Genomic DNA, 27,792 nt, shown 5'->3' with positions numbered 1-27,792 from the left:
TTAAATAAGAATGTGGTTCTCCAATCTAAGACTGATAGAGTAGAAGAATCTGTGAATTCTGTGCAGGTTAAGGTGAATGAAATGGATAAAATCCAATTAAATTTAATTAAATCTGAGAAAATTCACTTTGAGAGATTGGCGGTAATAGAAAATCATGTTAGGAAAAACAATTTGAGGATACTGAATTTTCCCAAAAGTCATTTAATATCTCCAATAGACCTGTTTAAAAGTTATTTGGTAAATATTTTAAAGTACACTAATGAAGCAATACCAGCAATTGCAAGAATGTATTATATATCTCAAAATCAGGAAATAAAAAGTCAGAAACAGGATAATCAATCTGAATTAAATCTATCTGATTTATTAGAAAAATCTTTTGAAACAAATATAAGTACTAGAGCCACTCTCATTATACAATTTTCCTTCCTATCTGAAAGAGACTCTCTATTGAGATTATATTTTAGACATCAGAATGAGAAGTTTTATGGTCAGAGCATTAGGATTTTTCCTGACATATCACGAGCAACACAAATCAGGAGAAAGGAATTTTTATTAATGAGAGGAGAAGCTCAGAATAAAGGAGCAAAATTCTTATTGAGATTTCCGTGTCAATGTATTATTACAAATCAGGGGAATAAGTATATTTTCACTCAGTCTAGCCAGTTAAGGCAATACTTGGATACCCATTCCTAAGAACCTTTATTGTGCTGGTAATTAGTAAAAGGAGAGCGTTGACATAATTACCTCTTTCAGATTTTCCTATTAATAGTCTGCTTCTAGAGAACTACGATCCCTCCGTATTCTCCTTTTCCTATTATTGTATTTCAAAGATAGTTATTCACAGATAGAAATAAGTTGACTGAGTAAATGTATTTTCTTCTTGTGTTATTTCTGAATACTGTGAAATGTATCTAAATGTTATAAAAGTTCAATAAACAATAAATTAAAATAGTCATTTTTCTCAGTGGAAAAGGGTAAACAGTAGAGTGCTTCAGGGATCTGTACTTCGACTGGTGCTTTTCAATATATTTATAAATGATCTGGAAAGGAATACGACGAGTGAGGTAATCAAATATGCGGATGATATAAAATTACTCAGAGTAGTTAAATCACAAGCGGATTGTGATACATTACAGGAGGACCTTGCAAGACTGGAAGATTGGGCATCCAAATGGCAGATGAAATTTAATGTGGACAAGTGCAAGGTGTTGCATATAGGGAAAAATAACCCTTGCTGTAGTTACACGATGTTAAGTTCCATACTAAGAGCTACCACCCAGGAAAAATATCTAGGCATTTGGTGGATAATACTTTAAAATCGTCGGCTCAGTGTGCTGCAGCAGTCAAAAAAGCAAACAGAATGTTAAGAATTATTAGGAAGGGCATGGTTAATAAAATGGAAAATGTCATAATGCCTCTGTGTCGTTCCATGGTGAGACTGCATCTTGAATACTGTGTACAATTCTGGTCGCCGCATCTCAAAAAAGATATAGATGTGATGGAGAAGGTACAGAGAAGGGAAACCAAAATGATAAAGGGGATGGAACAGCTCCCCTATGAGGAAAGGCTGTAGAGGTTAGGGCTGTTCAGCTTGGAGAAGAGGGGGGATATGATAGAGGTCTTTAAGATCATAAGAGGTCTTCAACAAGTAGATGTGAATCGGTTATTTACACTTTCGAATAATAGAAGGACCAGGGGCATTCCATGAAGTTAGCAAGTTGCACATTTAAGTCTAATTGGAGAAAATTCTTTTTCACTCAACGCACAATTAAGTTCTGGAATTTGTTGCCAGAGGATGTGGTTAGTGCAGTTAGTGTAGCTGGCTTCAAAAAAAGTTTGGATAAGTTCTTGGAGAAGTCCATTAACTGCTATTAATAAAGTTTACCTAGGGAATAGCCACTGCTATTAATTGCATCAGTAGCATGGGATCTTCTTGGTGTTTGGGTACTTGCCAGGTTCTTGTGGCCTGGTTTGGCCTCTGTTGGAAACAGGATGCTGGGCTTGATGGACCTTTGGTCTGACCTAGTATGGCAATTTCTTATGCTCTTATGTTCTTATGACTATTCTAGCTATTTGGAAATGTAGTTTTTTTTTAGTTTGCCAGATGCAGAGACAAAGGCTCATATCTGTTATTTTGTTTCCACCTTGCCTGTTCAAGTTGTCAGGATTATTGTTTAAGGAAACCTTCATGGAACCATAGAGAATTCCTGAGGGTATTGGTGGGATTGGATTTGAATGGGTCTGAGGTGGTGTTTGTGGGTATGTTGATAAGATTTTTTAGGTTTTCACTTGTGATACAAGCTAGGTTTCTGGTTGGATGTTTAGATGTAGGTACATGGAGGATTTCATTTGGGAATGGAATAGTGGCCCAGACAAGTTTATGGTTTGACCAGGAAATTGGGATTACCGGTGTTGAGTCAGAGTCTATCTTGATGCTAATGGACTGGAAAATTATGTTGAGCGTATGCCCATGCCTGTGTGTAGGGACCATGATTAGTTGGGTAAAACTGTAAAACTGAGGTCATCCATATTGTGTTGGAAGATAGTGGCATGCCCTTTGAGGGAAGACTCAGCTTTATAGAGGAAATCCCCTAGGACCAAGAGGTTGTGAGTAGTAATAGCAGTATCATATAGGAATTTGGATAGTTTCAGGAAGAAGTCAGAGTGGCTATCAGGCAGGTGGTAGATGAGAATGATTTTAGGATTTTCATTGTCTTGGAGCTTTTTTTTTTTTTATTACGCAGTCTGATTTTCCTAACTGTTTGATAGTTTCTAGTTCCAGGGCCAGTGAGTATTTGAAGATACTAGCTACTTCTCCTCCTCCACCTTCAGGTTGAGGAATATGGTAAACTTGGTAGCCAGGAGGACAGAGTTGGTTAAGACTAAAAGTGTCATCTTCTCCAAGCCAGATCTCTGTAAGACATATTATGTGGAGCTTGTATTCTTCAATTAGGTCAAGGATACGGTGGTATTTACTATTTGCTGAGTGTAAGTTGAGAAGGCTAAGTTGTATGGAGGAGGTGTGTTTTTGGTTAAGGTGGATGGGGTCTTTGGGCAGCAAGAGAATATGGAGGAGATGCCTAGCATGGATTTGTTTTTGGTGGTTTTGGCACCCTCCTGCCCCAGATTCCCTGGTTTGGCAGGGTGGCTTTGTTGAAGCACAATGTAGTTCAATTTGTGGGTTAGCACTTTTCTCCTCTTTTTTTTTTTTTTATAATTGGATGATTGTTTGAGGTATGAGAATCTTCAGGACCTATTAAAGGATAATCAGAACAGTATAGGATAATTTAAACTCAAAGGATAGGCTTGTAAGGAAGTTGGTCTTTGTTGTGGTAGACAGTCTTCACAATTTAGACATCAAGGATCGAAGGTTATTGCATAGGTGTCAAGGAATGCTGACTCACAGTTAGAGGCTGGAAGGAGCACAGGATCTGCTGAGGTTATGATGAAGTTACGAGCAAAGGGGCAACTTTGGCTTGCCCCTTTGGCATCGGTCCCACTGGTGGCTCTAGTCAGATGATATCAGGGGCAGGAGGGAGGAGGGGCCCAATCAAGATACAGGATTGGTGTCTATGGTGGGGGAAGGGAAAGGATTTCTGGAGATCGATGGTGGGGGTTTCCCTCCTCTCTTCCTGCTGTGGTCACTGATCCATTTGTAAGTACTAGGTTCAGTATCACTCCTTCACCATTTGAGCAGAGCCCCTTGGAGAGCATCCACAATCTCTTTCTTTCTCACAGATTCTGCAGAAGAGATTCTCCAGTGCACATCTGCTAAATTAAAATCTCCAACAAGCAACACTTCTCCCTTCCTTCTTGCCTTTATATGACTTTGGCCAGTTTTCTGTCCAGTTCTTCTGTTTCATTTGGACACCTGTAGACCACACCAGTTGAAAGTGTCATCATCTTTTTCTAAGTCAGCCCACAATGCTTCTTCTTTTCTCCATGCCTACTGCATTTCAGTGCTTCAGATAATGTTTTTGACATAAAGAGCTACTCCTCTCCCATTCCTGTCATCTCTATCCTTTCTCAATAGGTTATAGCCTGGTATGGTCATATTCTATGTGATACAATAATATTCCTCCTCATCAATGAAACATAATTATGTTAACTAGACCATCATAATAGGCAACAGAGAAAATGTTTATACTTTCTTCCACCTTATATATCTTGGTCATGAGGCTCTCTGAACAATGTCTCCATAATAGCAATAATATCCAAGTCCACCTCTACCATAAGAGACTGCAGGTTTGGTATTTTATTGCCCAGACTACAAGCATTTGTACTTATTGCTTTCCAACCTTTCTTACTTGGCCTGCTGCTCTTCCTAGTCACCCTTTTGTTTAGATGTGAGCTCTTGACTTTATTATTGTTGTTAATGTCTGCCCTCTTCCTAAATTTGTTGAGGGCAACATTCCAACTTCCTTCTGCCACCCCCATCCTCTAGTTTATTTTTTGTAATTTTCTTTTTATTAGAAGGTTTATGCATCATATAAAAGCACATTACAAATAAACCATTATACCTCAAAAAGGCGGAACCAATAGCTTCAACTCACAATCGGTACAATGATCTGAACAATATGGTCCATTATAACCTTATCAACTGAGTAAAGTAAACCTACTATATTCATAATCCCCCCCTGGAACACCCCCCACCCTCTCCTACCCACTCTGTACTCAATCTGTGTGGGAATCTGTCCATTGCTTAAATGGTACCCACGTTTTATGGTATTTTACCACTGAGTCTCTGTGCAAGGCTGTCAGGTACTCCATTTGAGAAATCCACTTCAATCTGCATAATACCACCGAGAAAGAGGGTGCTCGTGTGTCTTTCCAATGCTGGGCTATTTCTCCACGTACCGCATGGGCCATGGCTCTGATAAAATAACCTTGTTCTATTTTCACCCTATTGTCTAGAAAATTCAGCAGCATCTCCCTGGGGCGGAGCTGTATGTCAAGATGTAGTAAATTCTGTAACCAGCTTTCTGCATGAGTCCACAATATTTTGACCTCTGGACACGTCCACCACATATGATAAAAATCACCCTCATACCCACATTTGCTCCAGCATAAGGAGTCCTCCCATATTCCCATGTTCTTCAATTTACAAGGGGTGACATACCAGCGAAATAACATTTTATAGCTATTTTCTATCAGCTGAGCAGCTATAGAACTGCGGCTAATTGCCAAGAAACACTCATCCCAGTCACCCTTTGTAAACGGAGCTCCAAAATCTGTTTCCCAAGCTTGAATATGCCGCAACTTGTGAGTCACTGCTCTATTTAGTAGAGCATATATCTTGGAAATTACCCCCTTTATCAAATGAGCTTTTTCACAATACACTTCAATGAGCGTTTTCCCCTTAAGCATATCTGCCCGCACTGTTTTAGAGAGCAGAAAATGTCGCAGTTGTATGTACGCAAACCTATCTGCTGAAGGTAACTGATAGACATGTCCCACTTCCTCAAAAGACTTCACCCCCTTATCAAACCACCACTGTCCAAGAGTACACAACCCCTGTTGTGCCCACTCCTGAAATATTTTCCCCCCTTTTCCTGCAGGAAACTCCTCGCAACCCCTAATCCTGGTGGAATATAGATAAGTGTGTTCCCCTACCAATTGTTTCCTCCAGCGCTGCCACAATATCACAGTGGTAGCTAAACAGGGCTTAATAGCAGAAAGGTCAAGGGTATGAGCCCTCCTACCCCAGAACAGATCCTCTATCAACAGAGGAGCCACGATATCTCTAACTGAACCCATTGTTTAATCATCTTAAGATTGTGAAGATCCACTAGCGCCCGCAGTTGGGAAGCCACATAATATTTTAGCAGATTGGGCACTCCCAATCCCCCTTCTGCTTTAGACTGATAAAGCACCACCCGAGCCACCCTAGGTGGCCTCTGCTTCCAAATAAAGGAGAAAATCTTAGCCTGAAGCCCTCTTAAATATTGAGGAGGGACCACACAAGGTAGCGTTTCTTCCGCCAGTCGCGGAAGAAAAGTCATTTTAATACCCGCAATCCTACCCAGCCACGTAAGGGTCAACCTATCCCACATCTGTAAATCCCGCACCACCCATTTTAACAGCAGATGATAATTTAAATCAAACAAATCTTTACAGTCTGAACTTAACTGAACTCCTAAATATTTAACAGAATGCTTTGCCCACGCAAAGGGAAACTGCTGTTTTAAATAGGTAATCAAAGTAGGAGATAGATATACCGGCAGTATCTCCGATTTTTCCTTATTTACCTTAAAACCTGACACCCGTCCAAAAGCCTCCAATTCCGGTAGTAAACCCTGTAGGGAGTACTCAGGGTCCACCAGAGTAAACAATACATCATCAGCATATAATGCTATCTTATACATGGTATCCCCAACCAGTATCCCCTGTATACTCGCAGTTACCCTAATTTTCTCCGCTAGAGGTTCTAAGCATAAGGCGAATAACAAAGGTGACAGAGGGCATCCTTGCCTTGTCCTACGCTGCACTGCAAAGTTATCCGTATAGCTCCCATTGACTTTTATGCATGCTGCAGGCTGACTATATAGTTCTTGCACCCACGTGAGAAAACCCCCTCACAAACCAACATTCTGCAGTACCTGGAAAAGAAAGGGCCAGTGAACCCTGTCAAACACCTTTTCTGCGTCAACCCCAAATAAAACGGAAGGAATCCGATGCCTGTGTGCGTGATGTATTAAATTGACTACCTTGTGAATATTATCTCCAGCCATACGATTCGGCATGAAACCAGCCTGATCATCATGGACTAGCAGTGTAATAACCTGTTTCAATCTATTGGCCAAGATTTTTGCCAACAGCTTCAGATCAATATTGATGAGCGAGATGGGCCTATAGGAACTACAGAGCATCGGATCCTTCCCCAGTTTCGGCAGTATGGTGATCCCCACCACGTTTGCCGCTGGCAGTAGATGATCTCCCATAGTCAAGCTATTAAACATGTTGGCCAAGGGAACCACCAAATCCTCCTTAAACTTCTTATAAAATAGGGAAGTATACCTGTCGATTCCAGGTGCCTTCCCGGATTTCAACTCTGAGATGGCCTCTAATACCTCTACAGAAGATATAGGATGACTCACGCCTTCCTGCAATGACTCTTCCAAGTATGGAAGCTTAATCCCCTCTAAGTATTGGGAGATGTCAGCGTCTGTGGCATTATTCTCTCGGGTATACAATTTAGCAAAAAAACTGATTAAACTAGGCACTAATCCCCACCCCGTCTATCACTAGAGTCCTGTCATTCGCCTTAATTTTAGTAATTTGGGATTGGGCAATCCTGGCTTTCAAAGCATGAGCCAGTAGCTTCCCCGCTCTGTTGCCGTCCTCATAGTATTTCTGTCTCAAAAGGTCTCATCTGTCTCAAAAAGTCTCATCTGCATCCAGCTTCAGCAGTTGAGTTCTAAGGTCCCCTAATTCCGTTAAAAGGCGTCTGGTTGGTGTTTGTTTGTGAGCTGTTTCCACTTGTGCCAACCTTACCCGTAAAGCTGTGCATTGTTTACCCTTCTCTTTCTTTTTGTGGGAAGCAAGGGCAATAAATTTTCCCCGCAGCACAGCTTTGAGACAGTCCCACAATACTATAGGTTTAATCCCATCACCATCATTAGTGCGTAAATAATCCTTTATAGCCAGTCTGATCTCTGATTCCACCTCCTTATCCTTAAGTAGTGAATCATTCATCCGCCAAAACCGGCGGCCCGTCCCTAAAACTATCCCATGAAAGGACCACCGTATGGGCGCATGATCCGACCATATTATGCTCCCAATGTCTACGGCTGCGGTTATCCCAACCAATGTTTTATCAATAAAAATATAATCAATTCTGGTATATAGGTCATGGGCCTTAGAATAGAAAGAGTAATCCCTGCACCCAGGCTGTCGCTCCCTCCAAATATCCACCACCTGCCATTTCATAAGAAACCCCTGGAAGGCATCCAGGTCCACCTTAGAATAAAGCCCCCTTCCCTTAGAGCAGTCTACCCTAGGATTGCAAACTAAATTAAAATCCCCCCCTATTATCAATTTCCCAGTGGGAAACCTCAGTAATTGGTCATCCAATCTGAGAAGCACCTCCCTCTGGAGCGCATAAGGGTTATAGACCGTCACCAGGATGTATAAGATCTGATGAATATACAAGGGGACAATAAGAAATCTGCCCTCGGGGTCTCTATGAACTGAGTCAACCTGAACCAAAAGATCCCTGGAGATTAAAATCCCCACCCCTGAATATTTTGACTGCAGGGTACTGGCAGCCAAAAACACCTGAGGGTAATGAGCAAAAGTCAGCAAATGTTCATGTTTTTTACGGAGATGAGTCTCTTGAATGAACAAAATATTCGCCTTCAAAGCAATGGCCTCTCTAAACATACTCTTGCGTTTCGAGGGATGGTTGAGACCCTTAACGTTCATAGAGACTATCGTCATGGCCATCATCTAGTAGCATACTCTTCTCCCCCAAGCAAAATTACAATCCCCACCTTGCCCCCACATCCCCGCCCAGAACCACATTCACACCGCACTACTAACCCACAATAAACACTATCCCACCTTTGCCCACACTCATTCCCCCTTTCCCCAGGAACCATATCCTCCCTCCCCCCCTACGCCTTCTCCTTTGATCATGTCCCTCCCACCCCCCCAAAAAATTCTCCCGCAGTGCTGCCATCAGCAGGATCCCTTCTAGGAGTAAGTGAGGTCACCCCTCCCCTCTCCCACCCACCTTCCCGTCTGAAAATGCAAAAATATCAACGGTAGAAGCAAACATCAAAGTATGACATTTTTAACTAATATAGGTAAACCACTTATAATAGCCCTGCGTATCACACAGTTGGCCACACCAGATCCGTCTGTATCCTGTAAAGATGTACAGCAGTCCATGCTTTACCCTGGGAGCTCAGTCTATGCTTTCCGATGTTCCGATGTTGCGTCGCAGTCGAGAGCCCGACTTCCCCACTCGTTGCCATCTGGGACGCTCCACTCCAATAGCTTTCTGGCTGCCTATCTCCCCATCTGGAAGAGTTAATCCTGCTCCTGCCAAGACTGGGGCCGCCTCGGCTCTCGCTTTGATGTGGTATGTGGTGCCCTCTTTTGTGAAGGCCAGACTGGTCGGATATGGTCCCGCCCTGTTCCCCCCCCCCTCTCCTCCCCCCGGCCCCAGCCCCCCTCTCTCCCCTCCGTTGCAATGCACCTTTGCGCGGTTACTAGATTTACTCTTTATATATTTATTATAAATCACTTATTTTATTATTATCAGTTTACTATTAATTAGCCATAGACTATATATTATGTTAAGTGGCATATGGACTGTATTTGCATATCCTTGAGTTATTTTCATGTTATTTGTGCCTCAATTATCCTAATTTTCATGTTATTTGTGCCTCAATTATCCTAATTTTTACAAATGCTTAACAATGTTTCAATGTATCGCTCCTTCGCGACAGTTCTGTTGTACTGTAAACCGGTATGATCTGTACATCCTACAGGAATGTCGGTATATAAGAATTCAAAATAAATAATTGTAATTGTAAACCGACATGATGCGATTTTTATCGCGAATGCCGGTATAGAAAAACTTAAAATAAATAAATAAATAAATAAATAAATAAATAAGTCCACCGATATCTCAAATTTTCTCTTCGCAGTAATGCAAGGTTGCAAGTCTCTTCTTTTCTGAAGCGTAACCGCTGCAAGGTCGTTGTAGATTGCGATAGTCTGGCCATCCCACTGAATGGAGTCCATCTTTCGCGCCTTTTGCATGATGGCATCCTGAAGGCGATAGCTGTGCAAGCACGCTATGATGTCATGGGGAACATTCGCTTTTGGGGCTCGCAGTGCTCTGTGCGCCTGATCTAGTATAATTTCACCATCCGCGGAAGCCTGGTGATTGGAGCTGCCCTTTAGTAGGTCCCTGCAGATATTTTGTACCACCAGCCCAATGTCTTTGTAGCTTTCAGTTTCAGGTACTCCCCAAATTCTAATATTTGCACGCCAAGATCTGTTTTCCAAATCTTCCAATTTGAGTAAGATCTCCTCATTAGTCACTTGTAAATCAGTCAGGTCCGATCGGACATGGGAGACCTCCACAACTTGCCCCTCCACTATATTTTCAACATCTTCGACCCACCGGCCGTAGTCCCCCAGCTCTGAGCGGAGCTCCGTCAATGCCTCCTGCATATCCGTTTTAATGGATTTTATGTCTCTCTGTATTTCGAGGAACCACTTTTTAAAGTCCTCTTTGGTGGGCTCTGTCATCGACCCTGACCGTCCCGCCTCCCGTTCAGCAGGCATAACCTTCCGACTCTGACCGCGTGGAGCTGTCTGCCATGATGGAATCACCCGAGTCTAATGCTTCACTCAGGGCCGCAAATCTGGAGCCCCCTGGCTCATAAGAGAAAGTCTTTAAATCCACCGATTTTTTCCGATTTGCCATCTCCAAGAAAACCTCTATCCTCTGGAGTACCCCAGAAGAAAAAATTAGCCCCGATGATACCGATAGAGCTTAGATTAGGTTAGGTGGGAAAGGAGCTATCGCTTCAAGCGACCATGCCTGTCGGGATGATGTCACTTCCTCTGTCCCCATCCTCTAGTTTTAACACTTTATGATATATCTGATTTTTTCACTTAGGATCATTTTTCCTGCCACAGACAAATGTAAGTTATCTATATCATATAACCTCAGCCCCCAATATACAAATCCTTAGTTTCTTACACCAGATTTCGAGCCATAAATTGAAGTTATATATATGGATTAGCTTTTCATTCTCCTTTCCATGAACAGTTAACACTTCTGAAAAGACAATAGTCTTTGCCATATGCCCAATAAGCTTCCCCAGAGTTTGAAAACCTCTGTAATGCTTGGATGCTGTTTTTAGCAAGGTCATTGGTTATTGGATGGGTGATAACATTGATTCTAGAGACCTTATTTTCTTCTTTAATTGTACTGACAATCTGGTTTGCATTTCTACCAGCTGAAAATCCTGGAGGACATTAAACTATTTGTCCCCCTTAAAAAGAGTCCCCAAATTAGTGCCTCTGATGTTAGGGGTGTGGACCTTGAGCCGGGACGAGGGTTGGTAACCCTACCGAGGGACAGCCCCCAGTGGTCCTCATCACTAGGAGATGGTTCTGAGGGAGAAAACCCAGCTGGAGCTTCACCTATACTAGCCCTCATTCCCCTCAGATTGAGCCCTTGGGTGCTGGGGCCGACATGTCAGGTGCAGGTCTCCTCACGGTGCGGAGTCCAGGGAGAAGATGAAGTGGCGTCAGGAAGTCCGGGTTGTGGCAGGCGGCGTTCACGAAAGACCGTGGGTAGGCCAGGAGTCGGGGCAGGCAGCGAACAGGCAGCACGTTAAACCAGGCCAGAGGTCAAGGCAGGTAACGAACAAGCAGAGATGAGAAGACAAGCCAAAGGTCAGGATGGGCAGCAGACAAGCGGAGTCAGGAAGCCAAGCTGAAGTCAGAAACAGAAGAACAATCCGAGGAGCGGGACTCAGGAACAAGCAGGAACTCTGGAATGCAGCAACAACACACTCACATGAGCAGGACCTGTTGCCAAGGCAAGGCACAGGAAGCTGATGCGGCCTTAAATATCCCAGAACTGTGATGTCATTTCGGGGGCCGGGCCAAGGTTTCCTGCCGCGGCCCCTTTAAGTAGAGATGAGTGCCACGTGTGCGTGCCTAGGGGAGCACACAGAGAGAGGAAGTTGGCGGCGTCCGGTGCCACGTGGGAGAGATGCCGCCACAGGATTCGGGGCCCGGATGTACCGGGCCGTCGAGGAGGGTCGGGTGCCTGCCAATGTGGGTAAGGGGGACCAGCCGCGGCATCCCAACATCTGATGACTGAGATTCCAAGCACAATGAGCTTTCTGTAATGACATTTTATAGTGTTATGGGGTTTCTATGTGCGGTGAATGTCTTTCCTTTCAGATACCTCTTCATTTTCCATTGCTGGAGCATTTTCATTTTTCAATTCAGAAAAGGTATTTTTTAAGGGTATCATTGGGGAGAGTGAATGTCTCTAACAGGTCTTAATCTTCCAGAGCCCACAGTAATCCATTTATTTATGAGTTTTCAACTCTTCTGTGGTAGTGAGGGCAGATATCCTGGATGCTGCACAGCTGGGGAAAGTCCACAGATCTATGGTTCACAGATCTAATCCTACCAGAGTCTACTGTAATCGATTTATTCCTGGGCTTCCTAATGTTCTGTGGGAGTTGGATCAGGTATTCCAGATACAGTATAGTTGGAGAGGTTTAATTAAAAATAGATAACTCTTCTTTCATGTGAGTCAACTCTTTTTTTTATTACAAACAGCTGAAGGCAAGGACAAGCCTTAAGCTTCCAGATAGTAAGTCTTTGGACTAAAACACCACAGTTGTTATAATGAATAAAAGTCATACTGTTATTCCATGTTTATGATGATCATTTGTATTATTGTGACTAATCTGCTAGTTGTTCAATTAATACTTAAATTTGAGTGGACAATATTAGACCTATGACCTTGTAAGAACTATTTAAGAAGAGTAGACTCTAAAGATGGGTAAGTAAGGGGTAGGGAGTATGTAGGGGGGGGGGTGTTCCTTTGTTTTGAGCCTGTAACTTGGACTACCTCATACTGGGAACTTGTTGGGACATAGTACCTAATTTAACTGTGGTTTTTCTTGGCACAATATTGGCGACTAAGTTTACATGCATTTGACAATGCTATTTCAGTTTCTGTTTTCCCTTAAGCTGAACAACCGGTATGCAGCTTTGGAAGCAGAGAAGAAAAAAATGTACCAGGATGAGGAAGAACTGAAACCCCAAAGCTGTCGGCTCAACAGACACTGCACCTAGAAGATGGAGGGTAGTGGTAGTTGGCGACTTATTTGAGATGAGTTATCCTGGGCAATGTGCTGTCTGCCAGAAGCCAAAATCCAAGACATTTCAGAGTGATTGCTAAAAATTCTCAAGCCTACAGATTACTATCCAATGCTGCTCATCCACATTGGCACGAATGATACTGCTAAGTACCACACAAATTGTAGAAAAATGACTTAATGGTTCTGGGAAAGAGGGTAAAGTAGATAACATAAGAACATAACATAAGATATGCCATACTGGGTCAGACCAAGGTCCATCAAGCCCAGAATCCTGGGTCCAACAGTGGCTACTCCAAATCACAAGTACCTAGCAAATACCCAAACATTAAATAGATCCCAGGCTACTATTCCTCTAGGAACTTATCCAAACCTTTTTAAACCCAGTTACATAAACTGCCATAATCACATTTTCTGGCAATGAATTCCAGAGCTTAAATATGCATTGAGTGAAACATAATTTTTTCCAATTTGTTTTAAATGAGCTACTTGCTAACTTCATAGAGTGCCCCCTAGTCCTTCTATTGTCTGAGAGAGTAAATAGCCAATTTACATTAACCTGTTCAAGTCCTTTAATGATTTTGTACAACTCTATCATATCCCCCCTCAGCCATCTCTTCTCCAAGCTGAACAGCCCTAACCCCTTTAGCCTTTCCTCAAAGGGGAGCAGTTCCATGCACCTTATCATTTTGGTCACCCTTCTTTGCACTTTCTCCAGTGCAATCTCACCATGGAGCGATACAGAGGCATTATGACATCCACTGTTTTATTTGCCATTCCTTTCCTAATAATTCCTAACATTGTTTGCTTTTTTGACCACCACAGAATACTGAGCTGACGATTTCAATGTATTATCCACTATGGGTGGATAATACATTGTGGGGGCGCTTGGCAATAGTGATCATAATATGATCAAATTTGAATTAATGACTGGAAGGGGGACAGTAAGCAAATCCATGGCTCTAGTGCTAAACTTTCAAAAGGGAAACTTTGATAAAAAGAGAAAAATAGTTAGAAAAAAACTGAAAGGAGAAGCTATAAAGTGCAAGAGGCATGGACAATGTTAAAAAATACCATCCAAGAAGAACAGTCCAGATGTATTCCACACATTAAGAAAGGTGGCAGGAAAGCAAAACGATTGCCAGCATGGTTAAAAGGGGAGGTGAAAGAGGCTATTTTAGCCAAAAGATCTTCATCCAAAAATTGGAAGAAGGATCCAACAGAAGAAAATAGGATAAAGCATAAGCGTTGGCAAGTTAAATGTAAGACATTGATAAGACAGGCTAAGAGAGAATTTGAAAAGGAGTTGGCCATAGAGGCAAAAACTCACAGTAAAAAATTTTAAAAATATATCTGAAGCAGAAAGCCTGCAAGGGAGTCAGTTGGACTGTAAGATGACTGAGGGGTTAAAGGGGCACTTAGAGAAGATAAGGCCATCGCAGGAAGATTAAACGATTCCTTTGCTTCTGTGTTTACTGAAGAGGATGTGGGGAAGATACCCGTTCTGGAGAAGGTTTTCAAGGGTAATGATTCAAATGAATTGAACTAATTCTCAGTGAACTTAGAAGATGTGGTAAGCCTTATTGACAAACTGAAGAGTAGTAAATCACTGGACCGGATGGTATACACCCCAGGGTTCTGAAGGAACTAAAAAATGAAATTTCAGATCTATTAGTAAAAATTTGTAACATCATTAAAATCATCCATTGTACCTGGAGACTGGCTAATGTAACCCCAATATTTAAATAGGGCTCCAGAGGCGATCTGGGAAACTACAGACCAGTTAGCCTTATTTCAGTGCCAGAAAAAATAGTGGAAAGTGTTCTCAAGATCAAAATCACAGAACATATAGAAAACATGGTTTAATGGAACAAAGTCAGCATGGCTTTACCCAAGGCAGGTCTTGCCTCACAAATCTGCTTTTTTGAAGGGGTTAATAAACATGTGGATAAAGGTGAACTGGTAGATGTAGTATACTTGGATTTTCAGAAGGCATTTGACAAAGTTCCTCATGAGAGGCTTCTAGGAAAAGTAAAAAGTCATGGGATAGTGACAATGTCCTTTTGTGGATTACAAACTGGCTAAAAGACAGGAAACAGAGAGTAGGATTAAATGGACAATTTTCTCAGTGGAGGGACGTGGGCAGTGGAGTGCCTCAGGGATCTGTACTGGGACCCGTGCTTTTCAATATATTTATAAATGATCTGGAAAGGAATACAACGAGTGAGGTAATCAAATTTGCAGATGATAAATTGCAGGAAGTCCTTGTGAGACTGGAAAATTGGGCACCCAAATGGCAGACGAAATTTAAAGTGGATAAGTGCAAGGTGATGCATATAGGGAAAAATAACCCATACTATAGTTATACAATGTTAGGTTTCATATTAAAAGCTACCACCCAAGAAAGAGATCTAGGCTAACTTGGATGTAGTGGATGTCATGGAAACATGGTACACAGAAAACCTTGACTAGGATACAGTTATACTGGGCTGCAATCTATTCAAGATGACAGGGTAGGAAGAAAGGGAGGAGAAGTGGTGCTATATACTGTATAAAAAATAAAAGAACTGCAGCGTTTGCAAGGTAAGGATGAAGCACTGTGGGTTAATCTGGAAAAAGGGAATGGAAAATCTATTTATATTGGTGTAAAAAACAGACCTCCATCATAGACAGAAGAAATGGATAGATATTTAATGGAAGGTAATCACAATATTGCTATGAATGGGGAAATGCTATTATTAGGGGATTTCAAGCTGCCAGATATTAATTGGGCTATCCTAGCTGAGTCTCTTCTAGAGGCAGAGAGATCCCAAACTGTTATATCAACTGGTAATTGAAGCCACTTGGGAGGGAGTGACACTGGACCTGGTGCTTACCAATGGAGGCAGTATTTCTGATGTTGTAGTGGACGATCATCTGGGATCCAGTAACCACTGGATTGTGTCATTCAATATTTTAAAGCAGGTGATGAAGGTTCATTCAAAGGCAAGGGACCTACACTTTAGAAAAACTAAGGGCCTCATTCACTAACTATTTTTCCCATAGACACAGAATGGGAGAAAAGCCTTAGGAACCAAGGAGTGAGTTTGTTAAAATGTGGGAGTACCTCAAGGAGACATTAGCTGGATGGGAAAATCTAGGGTAAGTAGAAGAGCAGTGGGTAAAATTGAAAGGAGACGATATAAGGGCAACAAACCTTTTATAAGAAAGTAAATAAAAGAAGAGGAAAATGAGGTTGTTATGGTTTTCTAAAGAAGTAGCTGAAAAGGTAAGGAAAAAAGGTTAGCATTCATAATCTACAAGAGATTGCAGAAAGAGGAAGATAGGTGATATCTGGAAAAGTTAAGAGAAGTTGGGAAAGAAGTCAGGAATGCAAAACTTCAAATGGAAGAAAAATAGCAAATATGGTAAAATGGGGGGGGGGGGGGGGGGGGAACAAAACTTTTTTTAGATGTTAATGATAGGCAGAAATACAAAAGTGGCATTGTGAAACTCAGAAGTGAAGGGGTGGAATATGTAGAGGCTGACAAGAAAAACATAGAATTGCTTAACAAATATTTCTGATCGGTGGTCAGTATGGAAGGAAGAGAATCACATAAAATGAGCACAAAAAGATAGGAAATGAGATAAACCTCAACTGATTTTCAGAAAAGTGTGATTTTGAGAAGCCAGCTACACTTCAAGTAGATAAAGCAATGGAGCCAGATGAAATACACCCAAGGTTATCAAGGAAACAGAGAAGTGCTGGAAGCTCCGCTGGTTGACCATATCAATGCTTCTTTACAGTCAGGAATAGTTCTGGAGGACTTGAGATAGGAGGATGTGGCTCTTCTTCACCAAAGTTGCAATAAGGAGGAGGCTGGGAAATCCAGGACAGTCAGTCTTACCTCTGTGGTTAGCAAATAAATGGAATTGCTGCTAAAACAGGATAGTGAAATTTCTGGAATCCAATGGATCTAAGGCAGCATGGTTTTACTTGAAGCAGGTCTCAGACAAATCTGATCAATTTCTTTAATTGGGTGACCAGCTGGTTGGCTTGGAGAGAGTGCTAGATGTAGTGTACTTAAATTTCAGTAAGGCCTTTCATGTTATGTATGGGGGCCTCGAAAGGCCTTGCATTCTGTTACGTGGCGGGTGCTTTCGTGTGCCCTTGGGCCTCAGCCCGACCCCAGACGGATCCAGGACAGAACCGAGGGTTGACGGCGTGTTCCAGCATGGCTGATGGTCTTACCCTCTGCCAGGCCTGCAAGCTCCCAAGGCCAACAACATGATGATGTTGGAATGTGAATGGTCCTCCGACCATTCCGAGCCCTTTCGGACCTGCCGCTTGGATCGGCATGGAGCAGCAGGCCTGGCCTGAGGATGAGGGCAGACGGGCCTTGACATGAAGACATAACACCAAGGTCGATGCTACGGAATCGCAGACGAAGACATGACACCACGGCTGATGCGGACGGCATCAGAGACGAGGGCTGGAATAAGACATGACACCAAGGTAGTTGAGGACATGACACCAAGGCTGATGCGAAGACATCACTACCAATGGTCGATGCAATGGCATCCCGGACTAGGGTCGATGTGACGCCATCAGGAACAAGATGTTGAGGCGAAGACATGACACCAAGACTGATGCAACGGCATCCAGGACGAGACGAGGAACTTGACGAAGTCCAGATGAGACGAGAGCTGGGAGGGTGAACATTGGCACTGTCTCTCAGGGCGCCCTACTCAGCCCACCTTCATGGGCGGACCCAATGGGCTGGTCGCGGACCACCTTGTCCCACTGCACGCCCTACACAGCCCGAGGAGGCTGGTCACGGACCACGCTGAGAACGGGATGAGCGCAGGGAAGAATCCAGTCGAGGTGGGACTCCGACGACGAAGCCAGATGTCATCCGGAGCTCCACAAAGGCTGGCAGGACATGACGGCTCAGGAGCACAGGAACGAATTCCACCTGTAGGCAACTCTACGCTCAGGAAAGACGTCATCCGAGAGAGCACAGCCTGACAGGACCAGAAGGCTCAGGAGTGCTGAAGCGAACACCAAGAAGGGCAGGACACCAGGAGGCAAAACACCAGGAGACGAAACACCAGGACACCTGGACAAGGACCTCAGGCACGAAACATGACTTGACATGAAGAGACGAAACGAAGAGGAGCTCCACGAAGAAGACCTGATGGAGCTCTGGCAGGCAGGAGCCTCCAGAGTGAAGTAACTCCGATGCAAGGTGAAGACTGAAATGACGGAGCAGCTCTTTATAGAGCTGGAGCAGGAAGTCCAATCAAAGGTGGGGCCAGCAACACTTCCTGTGGCTGGCCCTTTAAATTCAGCAGAGAGGCGCGGCCGCACGCCTAGGAAGCAGCAGGAGCTTGTACAGGACCGCGGACAGCGGCCTGCACCGATGTCCTCGCATAGAGAGCAGGGCTGGGCCAGGACACAGGCCCTGAAGACGGCAGCGGCTCCAGCCGCTTCAGGGGACCCTGGGGGCAGCTCCAGCCGCCAATCCAGTCCGGGGATGCGGCCTCCTGCCGCGAAGATGATGGCGGTATTGGTGGTGACTTCCAGCCACGAAGGGAGGCAGAAGTCTGCGGCTCACCGCGGTGAAGAGGAGGCTAGATGGGCGGCCTCTGGGCTGCGTGAGCAAAGTGAGACAGCGGCTCCAGCCGCATGGGAAGGCCCGACGTCGGTGGTGTCCATGCCGCGTCGGGTGAAGAGAGGTGAGCAGTGCCTGCTCGCAGGGGGACCCGCGGGCAGGGTCCATGACATTTCACATGGTTCCACACAGATGACATAAAAAAAAAATGGAGTGCCCTTGGTATGGGCCCTAAAGTGACTGTCTAAGGCTGGTAAATAGAGTTCACTCTGAGGAGAGGGGCATAACTAGCGATGTGCTGTAGGGATCGGTCCTTGAACTAGTTTCTTCAGCCTTTTTGTAAGGGATATTATGGAAAAATTGTTGGGAAAGATTTGTCTTTTTATGGACTATATCAAAACCTGCAACAGGGTAGATAGCCAGGGAAGTGGAAAACATGAGGAGGGAATGGGCTAGAGTTTGGAAGATAAGATTTAATGTTAAAAAATGCAGTTATTGCATTTAAACTGCAAAAAACCGATGTAACTTTAGGTGCAAGTACTTTTGCATATATTGTATGTGTTGAGTTAAGCATGCTATTGAAAATTATCCTCCCTGCTTAGGATAGTGTCCCTATTTCCCTCCAGAACACATCTTCAGGATACTGCCCAGGTCTCCCCTCCAGAATGAAATGACCCTCTGCACACCTCCAAGGTACTGTCTCTGTCCTCCTTCATTATGATATTTATTTATCTATTTCTATGCCGCAAATCACAGAAGGTCAATGCGATTTACAATTAATGCATACATAAAAATGTAAAAACAAACAATAAAATAATCAAAGTCTGTAATAACTATACTTTCTAAATGTGGACAAATTCAAAGTACTTAATTACAATCCTGTACACTTTCTCCTGATACTTTATTCCCAAAATGCCTATTAAAGAGCCAGGTTTTCAATAGCTTTTTTTTTGTTTTTTGGAGTTTTGTTTTTTTTAAAAGGTGGTGGTAGTTACTTCAGTTCTTAATTTTTCAGGCATACTGTTCCATAGTATTAGGCCACCTACAGACAACGTTCAATCCCTGATCTTGCCAAGATGTGTCAACTGAATAGAGGGAACTTCATGGAGCCCCCTGTTCTGTGGCCTGAGATTTCTCATGGGGATGTATACCCTTAGTGCAGCACCGAGCAAGAGTGAGCTAGCCTGGTTCAATAATTTATGAATCAACATAAGTACTTTGTAGTCAGTCCGAGAATGGCTAGGGAGCCAATGTTGCCTTGCAAGAAGTGGAGTGATATGGTTGAACCTGTTGCAAACTGTCAATGAACGGGCAGCTGAATTCTGCAGTAATTGCAATTGCCTCAGTGATGAGTCAGTAAGACCCAATAAGAGGGAACTGCAATAATCGAGACTTGGAAAAAGTAGTGTCTAAAGTCATAAATATCTAAAAGCGGTTTAAGCCTTTTCAGTAAAATCTTATATTAGCTTGAGCAGACAACAGATTTAATATGGGAGGACACTGTTAGTTGAGAGTGTAACAACCCCCCAGGTCCCTAGCAGAAGCTGTAATCTTCAACGTATAATTATTTAGGGTGACTTCAATATTCTCTGGGGCACTTTTTGTTCTAGACACAAACACAATCTCTGATTTAGATAAATTCAGAACCATCTGATTATGGGGCATCCAGGTATGAATAGTTTCCAAATAAATTTTCAGATATTCAATAGTAGAGGCCAAAGTATCACGAACTGCAACAAGGAATTGTATATCGTCAGCATAAAAAAAAGAATGATAATCCTAACCCTGACAACAGTTTATAAAGTGGAAACTACCTCCCAGCACATCTAGAGAGTACAAGCATGTCCACCTCCAGAATGATCTTGTCCCTGGAGTTCCTTTAGCGTTCTGCCCCTGTGGTGTGTGTGCGGCCCGGCTACGTGCATATCTCCCAGTACTGGCACGTGCTGGCCTTTGAAAATCACCACCTAAACATTACCACTGGAACAGTCATTTACTTAAAGAGAAACCGTTTGAAATGATACATTCATTTCTTTATGTAAGCAATATGTTTTACATTTTCATTCACCCTCCTGGTGCATTTCTGTAACACAGTTCCTGCAGGAGGGTGAGATAAAATATATATTGTTGAAGAAAATTAAAGCACTAATTACCCAGGTCATGGCAGGCCCACTAGGATCAGTGACAGCTTCATAGATTTCCAGGTCATTCCTGTGCACCTCAGGACTCATTGGATACTGGAGAGGGAAACCCAGCAATATCACATCTGCTTGTTTAACGCAGTCACCTGCCAAAAAGGACAGAGATACATCCGTTAAGTAGACTGCAGAGACCACATGATGCAATGAGGAGTAAGACGTGCACGCTGTAAAAAGCCATATTTCACTGACTGTTATATTGAAAATGACAGTAATTTCACACACACACATAAGTTGTTGGTGTATGGAGAACTTTGTTGTGAAAGGCAGCCATGAGATGGTTTCTAAAACACAAAAAAAGGAAACAAATCATGGGGAAACAACCCGAGTTAAAAATGGCAGCTGGGCCTGCCAGCCCGCGAACAGTTACAGCTGCAGTGAGGTGACGGAGGCAGTTGTCTGGGCACGTGATATAAAGCTGGAAGATATCTTAAAACAAATTACATTGAGAAACGAGGCACTAATGGAAATAAAAAGGCAAGCGGAGGAGATGCAGCAGAGAGTGTTAGATATGAAAATTGAGACGCTGTCAGTGGTACAATGAAAATTTGCTGCTCAAGTTGCACAATTGGCAGATAAAATAGATGATATCGAAAACAGAGTTTGACGGAACAATTTAAGGTTTGTGGGTTTCCCTGAGGCCCTAGCTGACCGTGACATTCGCCTGCTGTTGGAAAGAATTGAGCCTGAATAATTTGGAGGGAAAGCTGCACTTGGAGCGTGCTCACAGGCTGGGGCCTAGGGCAGGAGCTGCGGCAAGGTCGAGAGTGGTGCTTAAACTCCGCCTAAAAGCTGAAAATTATGCAAGCGTATAGAAAACATGGGGAGTTAAAATATGAAGGATCTGGAATCCATATTTTCCAAGATTATTCCATCAACTTGGTACAGAAAAGAAAGGAATTCGGGGCAATCTGCAGATACAATTTTTGCTACAATATCCTGCCCAAATGCAGATTGACGTTTGATGTTCATGGAACTTGGTGCATGTTTAATTTGGCCAAGAAGCTAGTTCTTTTGGGAAAGAGCGAAGCGCTGCTTGAACACTCGCATATAGAGGTTAGATCTTAAGCAGCAGTGAAGGCAGTCTGAGAAAAATGTGTAAAAGAGAGTGTTTATGTTTTTCATATGTCTAATCTGATTTTTATAATGTTTATAAATGTTTTGTGGTGTGGCACCCATATGCTCAGTTCAATGTGGCCAAAGCAGAAGTAGGTGACTCCACAATTTCTGACCACTCTTTAATTTGATTGGTGCTAAACTTTCCTGAAACTCAGAAGGTGAGTTTATGTGGCAGTTTCCTGGGCACCTGTCAGAAGTTGAGGAATTTTACTCATATTTGAAACAAAAATGAGCAGATTTCGATCAGTCAAACAATCAATGTAGAGGAGATTCAATTCTATATTGGGAAATGAGCAAAACTGTCGTGTGGGGGGAAATCACAGCTTATGTGATTAGGAAGCAAAGGAAGTTAAGAAATCTACATTACAATAGGAAAAAGATTTTTAAAAGGCTAAAGCATGATTATTGGCTAACACCAACCTTGCTAATAGAAACGAGTACAGATCTGTATTATGTTCACTTAAAGGGGAATTTTTAAAACGGTGCGCATACACACAGACGCGCTGATTTTATCACATGCGCACGCCGATGCACACATGTGATAAACATGCACACATGCATGCCCGATTTTATATAGGTGCACGCATGTCCACGCAGGCGCCAACTCGTGCGCGCAAGGGGGGAACTTTCTGAGAAGCGCGCGACGCTCAGTTCCCTCCCAGTCTGCTCCAATAAAGGAGCAGTCTGCTCCAATAAAGGAGCAGACTGGGAAGGAACTTCCTAAACCCCCTACCTATCCTGCCTGCCTTTTCCCCTTTCCTCCCCGACCCATAAAACCCCCCTAACAACCCTGTTTTTTTGGTTTTTCAATTTACCTGCTCTCTGGAGCAGCAGTAAGTTGCGCGGGCCAGCTGGCTGCCAGGGCGCGATTCAGTGGGACAGCACCTAATGGCGCTGCCCCAGTCTGCCCATGCCCCACCCAGACCTCACCCTGGCCCACCCCTTTTTTCAAAGCTGGCTCTTCCGTGCGCACTGGGAGAATATGCACGTGGCTGCGGCGCTTTGAAAATGTGTGTGGTGTGTGTGCAGCCCGGCTACGTGCATATCTCCCAGCATTGGCACATGCTGGCCTTTTAAAATTAGGCCATTAATACCTTATTACACCACGGAGCCTAAAAACAGCTGTTGTGGTTGGCTCATAAATTTTTCAGGTATGGGAATAAGGCTGGGAAGTTAATGCCGAATTTAGTTAGATCTTGGAAAGGGAAAACCTATATAGAAAGTTTGGTGGATGACAATGGTAAAAATTGTTCTGATGTCATAAGAACAAAAGAAATTGCCATGCTGGGTCAGACCAAGGGTCCATGAAGCCCAGCATCCTGTTTCCAAGAGAGGCCAAACCAGGCCACTGGAACCTGGCAATTACCCAAAAACCAAGAAGAACCCATGCTACTGATACAATTAATAGCAGTGGCTATTCCCTAAGTAAACTTGATTAATAGCAGTTAATAGACTTCTCCTACAAGAACTTATCCAAACCTTTTTTAAACCCAGCTACACTAACTGCACTAACCACATCCTCTGGCAACAAATTCCAGAGCTTAATTGTGCGTTGAGTGAAAAAGAATTTTCTCCGATTAGTCTTAAATGTGCCACATGCTAACTTCATGGAGTGCCCCCTAGTCCTTCTATTATCTGAAAGTGTAAATAACTGATTCACATCTACTCGTTCAAGACCTCTCATGATCTTAAAGACCTCTATCATATCCCCCCTCAGCCGTCTCTTCTCCAAGCTGAACAGCCCTAACCTCTTCAGTCTTTCCTCACAGGGGAGCTGTTCCATCCCCTTTATCATTTTGGTTGCCCTCCTCTGTACCTTCTCCATCGCAATTATATCTTTTTTGAGATGCGGCGACCAGAATTGTACACAGTATATACTGTGGTCTCACCATGGAGCAATACAGAGGCATGATGACATTTTCTGTTTTATTCACCATTCCCTTTCTAATAATTCCCAACATTCTGTTTGCTTTTTTAACTGCTGCAGCACACTGAGCCGATTTTAAAGTATTATCCACTATGATGCCTAGATCTTTTTCCTGGGTGGTAGCTCCTAATTTGGAACCTAACATTGTGTAACTACAGCAACGGTTATTTTTCCCTTTCCATATATGCGCATAAACGCTGCAGCACACATATCTGAAAAGATTCCAAAGATGAGTGGGCTGTGGGCATGGTCTGGGCAGGGCATTTGTAAATATATACGCACCCTGGCACGAACCGAGGTCCTCTACTATGTTACTTTACTTCTGCTATGGACGATATATACGTTGTAAAATAAAAGGACTGATCCATTTCTGAGGGGTTTAAAGGGTCTGGAGTAACTCAGAGGAGTGTAGACTATCAAACTGGGGGGGGGTTGGAGGATCTAGCTATTAACTGGGGAACTGGTGGACGAACTGGTAAACTGGGAATGGCGTGGCATGCATCCCTTTTAAAATCCCCCGACTTACATGGTAGAAGCGGAATTTATGCGCATGCCCACTTTAAATTTGGCACGCATGTGCACACAGCTAGGTTATTTTATAACATATGCATGCATATGTTATACAATGACCTGCAGACAATGGCTGTTGGAGATTCTAGTCTCCAAGGAAATGAATTCTAAAATGAGCCCTTCCCTACCCCTCAGTGATGTGCTTCCTCTGATGACTAATATGATTTTGCACTACCTCCTTTGACTATATACGGCCTGTCCTAATAGCTGCCCTGCCAGCTCTGATGCTGCAATACTATATATTTTTGAAGTATTGTATAACATCTATTGCAGAATATTTTATGACTGTTTTATATTAATTTGTGTGTTTTACTGATTATTGCATTATTATTATTATTTATTGATTTATTGCACCCCACCCCGAACTAAGAGGAAGGGTGGGAAACAAATACTTTTAAATAAATAAATAACAGTAGAAATATAAAGAGACAGGGAGTGAAACAAACAAAATTTAAAATAAAAGGAGCACTGAATCTATTATCTGTAACCTGCCCCGAATGTTGGAGGGTGTGGGCAAAGAATCCTTTAAAAAAAAAAATACAATGAAATATTATAAAGGTTGTTGTGTGTTGCGTCCGTTGGTTGCAGACGGCTGCGACCGTTCTGCCTTACCTCTTTTTCTCCTCTTTCTCTGCCTCTAGTCAAGATGGCTATCTCCAGTGCCGAGTGCCGCGGGCCTCGGCATTCTCAGACCAGCATGGGCGATCCCATCCGCCATGCTGAATCCCGTGGCCTCCTAGGATGCGAGTGCACACATCTCTGAAGCTCAAATACACATCATGGCGGAACCTCGGGAGCGGCCCCACTGCATGACATCAGTACCTCCGGGTATAACTAGCCTCCACTTCCGCTACCAATTTGAGTTAGCAAAGACTTTGCTTCGCTACTCTGCCTGCTCTAAGCTGCTCGCTTAGACACTTTCTTTGCTAAGGGCCTCGCTCCAGCAGAAGCTCTAGACACCCGCTCCTCGGGGGTCTCTCGCTTCCAACTCCCTTCAGGGTCCTTACTAACTAGACAACCACTCCTCGGGGGTCTTCTCTCTTATTTCATTCCAGGATATCGGACCATTGGATACTCGATCCTCGAGGGCCTATCTACTTCATATCCTGCACCACGGACCTTCGGTCCCACCTTCTACCATCAGGAAGACGCCTTCTCTCTGTGAGTACCTCTACGAACTGGCGCTCCAACTCCACCCACCGCACTGCGGGCTCCTGCCTATCATGAACATCTGGGTGAGACCACACTTCTGAGCCTGTTGAGCGTATTGGCACCTCGTGGATCAGTGCCTTACCTTCCTGCTTACCATCTACTTACAGCAGTACAATAAAGACTCTATCCATTCTGTGTCTGCTAATTGTGTCAGCCTATCGCAGTGGTTCCCCACGGGGCTCCTCCCTGTGGGCGGAGTCATCTCCATTGCGACCAAGGGTCCACAATGTCTCAAACACAACATTGTGTTTGTGGACCCTTGGGCCGAGGCAGGATTGACTCTACCTGCAGGGAAGAGCCCTGAAGGTTCCTACTGTCGGCAGGATCTTCACCAATTCCAGCCCTCTTTCCCCACAGGTTGAGCCTTTGGGTGCCAGGCTGGCAGGACTTAGATGGGGTCCCTGCTGTTGGCAGAAGTAGAGATCCATGGATGGTTAGAATCATAGGCAAGCGGCAGTCAGATGTATCTGGGTCCAGAGGCAGACAGTGATGAAGCATATCCATGGTCCAAGGCAGTGGTCAGAAGCAGGCAGTGGTCAAGCAAATCCATAGTCCAGGGGGTGCTCAGAGGCAGGAAGCGGTTAAGCGTATCCAGAATCCACGCCAAGATCAAACCAGATATCCAACCAAAGGAAGAGGGGGACAGATATACAGGGCAGATAGGCAAAGAGAGAACAAGTGGAAAAGACAAGAGAAGACAAACTAGACCAGGAGTGAAGACAAAGTAGACATGAACTGGAGATACTTTGGAGCAGAACTGAAGACAAGCAGGAACAGAACTGAATACAACCTGGAACAAAGACAAGACACTGGAGCAACACACACTAATAATCATTGGCGAACCTGTTGCTGAGGCAGTGAAGCAGAGGCAGCAATGGCCTTTTATAGGCCTATGCGTGTAACATCATCCAGAGGTGCCGCAGGGTTTTTCCTGCCATGGGCCCTTTAAATCAGGTAGTGTCAGGCCCATGTGCCTAAGGAGGAGCGTGGCCGATCATGATCAGCGGCGTCCTGCCGCATGGAGCCTTGGCGGCGGCTTGCTGTGTCAGAACGCGGCGTTCCGCCATGAGGAAAGCAGAGGAGCTTTGGATACATTGAAAGCCAGCAGGAGTGGCCAGTCCAGGGGCAGTGCAGCGGTTTGTGGGAGCAGCCCGCGGACCATTAAACATAACAAAAGTGTCAGGAAGCCAGACGATGTGTAGATAGAAACTGTCTACCACCCAGACTAATCTATCATTCACCTTACAAAATTCATAGTAGTGACATAAAAAGACTTCATAATCTAAAAAATCAGCATTGCCAGGTACTGGTGCACACAGGGGGTATGATGATATCTCAGCTTTGTCAGGCACTGGCATGCACAGGAAGTGTAGTGACATCTCAGTTTTACAAGACACTGGTGTACACAGGATATATGTGAGATCTCAGTTTTGCAGCATCACACTCCTACACCTAATGAGATCCTGGCTTTCTTCTATACCAGCACAACAAATGTATGGCAAGACTTTATACTACCACATCTACTCATATGTTTTTAGATAACCACAACAAGGTCTTCCACTGCTTTCTGCTCACCTAGTTTGTACCCATCAAACTCTGGATGGTACTTTCTCTCTTGGTCAAAAGGCACTTTTATTTTCTTTGCAATATTTTGCCACTCCTCAGGTGCATGGATTTGTAGCTGCGTAGCCAAGTCCAAGGCAAAGTTTAGGCTGTGAAGACAAAAGGCAAGGAACAAGTTTACAAAGAGCCCTTGGAGACAGCAAAGAGGAGGAGTGGGCTAATGGTTACAGCATAGGTGTGCAGGAAGACCTTCTTTATCTGTGCCTCTGCTGTCCCTAGGCACACTTCTTTTTTAGCACAGGCTAAGCTTCAAGATTCACTTTAATTCTGCAGAACACTAAATGTACGTGAGAAAATACACAGTCTATTAGCTACTCACTGTGGCTATGGCTGTTTTACCCCAGCAGCTTCTCATCCTGGACAGGGACATGTACAGTCTTTTAAACACAAGCTGCTTCCATCAGCTATGGCTGTTTTGCCCAGCAGCACCTCTCACAGTTAAACTAACAGGCTGGAATCTTACCTCTGCTACAAATCCAAGTGAAGACCATGTTGTAAGCACCAACAGAAGCCTCTTCAGCTCCTTGTAATCTCATCTACCTCACATACATATGACGTGAGACTGCAGTTCCTATTCACCCAACTCCGAGATACTACTTCTCTAGTGTCTCCCTTTCTTGTCAAAACTCCTGGGAGTTGTAGTTTTAGGTCCCTCTCCCTGTACTCTGATGCCAACG

At 43.7% G+C, this 27,792-nt stretch overlaps 1 protein-coding gene across 1 annotated transcript in view; it reads right to left on the bottom strand.

Annotated features, from left to right (window-relative positions):
* The window catches only part of PGGHG (protein-glucosylgalactosylhydroxylysine glucosidase), a 270,873-nt gene that overhangs the window by 64,997 nt on the left and 178,084 nt on the right, over positions 1–27,792 (bottom strand). The window contains exons 10-11 of the mRNA XM_029582660.1: positions 27,068–27,204; positions 20,620–20,753 (exon numbers count right to left, since the gene is read on the bottom strand). Coding sequence (XP_029438520.1) covers positions 20,620–20,753; positions 27,068–27,204 — 271 coding nt within the window. The remainder of the gene's footprint in view (positions 1–20,619; positions 20,754–27,067; positions 27,205–27,792) is intronic.

This window comes from Rhinatrema bivittatum, chromosome 17 (assembly GCF_901001135.1).
Source record: "Rhinatrema bivittatum chromosome 17, aRhiBiv1.1, whole genome shotgun sequence".
Classification (NCBI taxonomy): domain Eukaryota; kingdom Metazoa; phylum Chordata; class Amphibia; order Gymnophiona; family Rhinatrematidae; genus Rhinatrema; species Rhinatrema bivittatum.
This window is presented reverse-complemented; position numbering and strand designations above follow the sequence as displayed.